General features: G+C 46.7%; 1 protein-coding gene across 1 annotated transcript; it reads left to right on the top strand.

Annotated features, from left to right (window-relative positions):
- Nucleotides 1–1,752: 1,752 nt before the first annotated feature.
- LOC114697455 (transmembrane emp24 domain-containing protein 5-like) lies at nt 1,753–2,676 on the top strand. Its single transcript, XM_037198260.1, is given in 1 exon segment — nt 1,753–2,676. A coding segment is annotated over 1 exon segment (687 nt). The 3' UTR covers nt 2,440–2,676.
- The last annotated feature ends 1,574 nt before the right edge of the window (nt 2,677–4,250 follow it).

Genomic DNA, 4,250 nt, shown 5'->3' with positions numbered 1-4,250 from the left:
ATTAAAGGTGTGAACCACTACACCCAGTGAGACACTAGCTTTAAAATAGAGAAGTGTGGTGATGTCTGCAAGGGCCTAGAAAGGTACAGCTGCAGGCTAGAGCTGTAACTCCAGGCTCCGGCATGGACTCCAGAAGGAGTCCGAGGAAATAAACTCTCCCTACTTCTGTCTGTCTGCGTCATTCCGAGCCAGAGTTCTGCCTCTTCCCTGGGGATGAAAACTTGTGGCAATTGTTTGACAAACGGAGGTCCAAGCTCGCAGGACCTAGGAGAGGAAGGTGGGCATGGCCATTTCTGTTGGAGTTCCTAGCCACTCCCTCAGCTACATGACCACACATGCGCTGTCCAGTGGCCAGGCAAGACACTTAGTCATCCCAGGGCCTTGCATCCTACCTAATCCATGAGCTGCGTGATCACATAATCTATGCGCATGCGTGGCACAGCTAGGCAGGCCCATATGCGCATGTGTGTGGGAGACCTATAAAAACGGGTTCCACCTATTCCTTCCCTCTTCCTGCAAGGTCGTTCCATAGGGCTGTGCACACCCCTTCTGTCCCCTTCCCCTAATAAACTCTTTTTTTTTTTTTGGTTTTGGCTTTTCGAGACAGGGTTTCTCTGTGTAGCTTTGCGCCTTTCCTGGAACTCGCTTTGGAGACCAGGCTGGCCTCGAACTCACAGAGATCCGCCTGCCTCTGCCTCCCGAGTGCTGGGATTAAAGGCGTGTGCCACCACCACCCAGCTTTCCTAATAAACTCTTATAGTAGGTTTTGTTGTGCCTCGTGGCTTCTCTTTCCAAGGTAAACAGCACCGCTTAATAAATAACATTGGGCTGCTTAATAAATAACAGTCTCCCCACCCAAACACAGAGACCTAAAGACTGGACTGTTACAACATTCACCTTGCATCTCTAAACGGACATTTGGGGAGACTGGCCCCTCCCCCAGCAGTGATGTAGCACGGTGACTGTCGTTTACCACAGTGCCCCCCCACTTTTTCCCGTGCCTGGCCCCCATCCCTTTGCACCGGTTTCCTTTCTAGATTTTCTTCCACCCAGGGACGTTGGTGTTTCCACACACACTCTCTAGCAACACTAGCACCAGACCTGGAGAGCAGGAGCTCACACATCAAATGCCTTCTTTGTCCTTCTATACTTCATAACTGGTTCCCATGGGGCGGTTTCTTTTAGCTAGTATTTATGAGAAAAGCATCTAATTAAGCTAATTCAAATTACAGCCCTGAAAACCACTCTCCTTAAAGAACTTGGCTATTTCTCCCCCCTCCTAGAAATACCCAGGCAGGGTACTCAGCTAGTCTAACAGGGGAGAATCACACCCTCCCCTTTCCTCTCTCTGACAGAGTCTTACTATATAGTCCGATTTACTCTGGCCTATGTAGGCACGTAGCCCAGGCTTTCCCTTAACTTAAAGTATCTTCCTGCCTCTGCCTCCAGAGTACTGGGTAGCACTAAAGGCATGCACCATCCCACCAAAAAACATGTTTTAAACCATTCATTAGTAAGAAATGATATAGAGCTCCAAGTCCAGAGTGAAGCGAGGCTCCGAAACCCAGGGGGGGTGCAGAACAGGAAGAGTAGCCCCGCCCTCACCCGGCCCAGTGGAGGATGGCGCTTCCCCTTTGAAGGCAGGGTGAGCCGCAGCCGCCTGAAGTTCGCTCGAACTCGGGATCTCAGAGCGGAGACGCCAGCATCCCACACCTCCCTAAACTCTTCCAGTCCCAGATCGCTCCGACCGGGATGGGCGGCAGGATCTGGCTGCCATTCCCAGTGCTCTTCCTGGTCTTTTTGCCGCCAGCGCTGCTGCGGGGGGCCGGCTTCAAGCCCTCTTTGGACAGCGACTTCACCTTCACGCTCCCGGCGGGCCAGAAGGAGTGCTTCTACCAGCCCATGCCCCTGAAGGCCTCGTTGGAGATCGAGTACCAAGTTTTAGATTGAGCAGGATTAGATATTGATTTCCATCTTGCCTCTCCAGAGGGCAGAACCTTAGTTTTTGAGCAAAGAAAATCAGATGGTGTTCACACTGTAGAGACTGAAGTTGGTGACTACATGTTCTGCTTTGATAATACACTCAGCACCATTTCTGAGAAGGTCATCTTTTTTGAATTGATCCTGGATAACATGGGAGAAGAGGTTCAAGAACAAGAAGACTGGAAAAAATATATTACTGACACAGATGTGCTGGAGATGAAACTGGAGGACATCCAGGAATCCATCAACAGCATCAAGTCCAGACTAAGCAAAAGTGGCCACATACAAACTCTGCTTAGAGCATTTGAAGCTCGTGATCGAAACATACAAGAAAGCAACTTCGATAGAGTCAACTTTTGGTCTGTGGTTAATTTGATGGTCATGGTGGTGGTGTCAGCAGTTCAGGTTTATATGCTGAAAAGTCTATTTGAAGATAAGAGAAAAAGTAGAACTTAAAACTCCAACAGTGTCACTTAACATTGAAAAAATAAAAGGTAGAAAATTCTAATACACTGTTACAGTCAAGATCATTAGTAGTCTTTACCATAACATTTTCAGAAATTAAGTGTAAGATATGTAAAATATCTACTTTAGTAGAAAAGAAAAGTCCTCATTTTATGTCCAGATAACATTGACCCATTATACACTTATGTATACAACAGGATATCATACAAAATTTGAATTCAATTAAATTAAGCCATATTAAACTAAAAAAAAAAAAGAAAGAAAGAAAGAAATGATACAGAGCTTTAGAAGTCTGGAAAACATCTCGGTTAAGGGTGCTCAGAAGGGCACTTGACATTGTAAACTCAGGGGGGTGCTGGGCAGATGTCCATAGATAACTCCTCTTCCCCATCCTCGTGATTCTGGACATCCAGGGCCAGAAGCAGATTGCTGTGCACCTCGGGAGAAAGATGTGATGGCTGCATGTGGTGAGGAGGGTTCAACAGACTGCGGGAACAGAATCAGTAACAACCCTGGCTATTCAACATTCCTAGCATGCCACCTGAGACTGCTTCTCTCCTTTGGAAGAGACATGGGGAACGGAGCGAGTCTTCCTCAGTCCCACCAGCCAGATCTCAAATAACGACATGGAGACTTCTAATTAATTATGAAAGCTTGGCCTTAGCTTAGGCTTGTTTCTAACTAGCTCTTATCACTTAAATTAATCCATTTGTATTAATCTATATTCTATTTTATGGTGTTACCTCTCTTCCATCTTGTACCTCCTGTTTCCTCTCTGTGTCTCCTGGCATCTCCCACACACCTAGATGTGGTGGTGTTGTGTTCCCCGAAATATTGTGCACCCTAATAAACTTATCTGGGGTCAGAGACAGAACAGCCACAATATTAAACATAGAGGATAGGCGGTGGTAGCATACACCTTTAATCCGAGCATTCCAGAGGCAGAAATCCATGTGTTCAAGGATACAGACAGGCAAGGTGACTCACGCCTTTAATCCCAGGGAGTGGTGGTAGAAAGCAGAAAGGTATATAAAGTGTGAAGACCAGAAACTAGAAGAATTTGGCTGGTTAAGCTTTTAGGTTTTGAGCACCACAGTTCAGCTGAGAGCCATTTGGATATGAGGACACAGAGGCTTCCAGTCTGAGGAAACAAGATCAGCTGAGAAGTTGGCCAGGTGAGGTGAGATAGCTGTGGCTTGTTCTGTCTCTCTGATCTTCCAGTGTTCACCCCAATACTTGGCTCCAGGTTTGTTTTTATTAATAAGAACTTTTAAGATTCCTGCTACACCTAGATTACTCCTCTTCTTCCTTTCTCTGTGTCCGGAAGTCCCGCCTATCTCTCCTGCCTAGCTATTGGCCATTCAGCTTTTTTATTACACCAATCACAGTAACACATCTTCACACAGTGCACAAATATTCCGCAACAGGGGGCAACATGAAGATAAGCACAGGGCCCCCAAATACACTTTTTCTTTCTGAGGTAAGAGACAGCTAGATAAACACTGTCTTTCCGCCTGGCACCAGAGTTCTGGATAGAGGTGGGAAGTGCTGGAGAGATGAGCTCCAGGGCTCCAGAGACGGTGTTGGTGCAGGCCTCTGCATGGTTCTCAAGGAGCAATAAAGAAGCCAGGTGTGATGGTACACACCTTTAGTCCTAGCACTTGGGAGGATGAGGCAGGAGGATCATGAGATGGAGGTCAGCTTGGACTATATGGTAAGACTAGAGGTCAGCCTGAGCTATGTGGTAAGCCTCTCTCTCTCAAAAGCTTAAACTTTCTTATTTATTTATTTAGATGGATGTG

The sequence above is a fragment of the Peromyscus leucopus genome, chromosome 22, assembly GCF_004664715.2.
Source record: "Peromyscus leucopus breed LL Stock chromosome 22, UCI_PerLeu_2.1, whole genome shotgun sequence".
NCBI classification, from domain to species: domain Eukaryota; kingdom Metazoa; phylum Chordata; class Mammalia; order Rodentia; family Cricetidae; genus Peromyscus; species Peromyscus leucopus.
The sequence above is the reverse complement of the archived record's forward strand: the minus strand, read 5'-3'. Positions and strand labels throughout refer to the sequence as shown.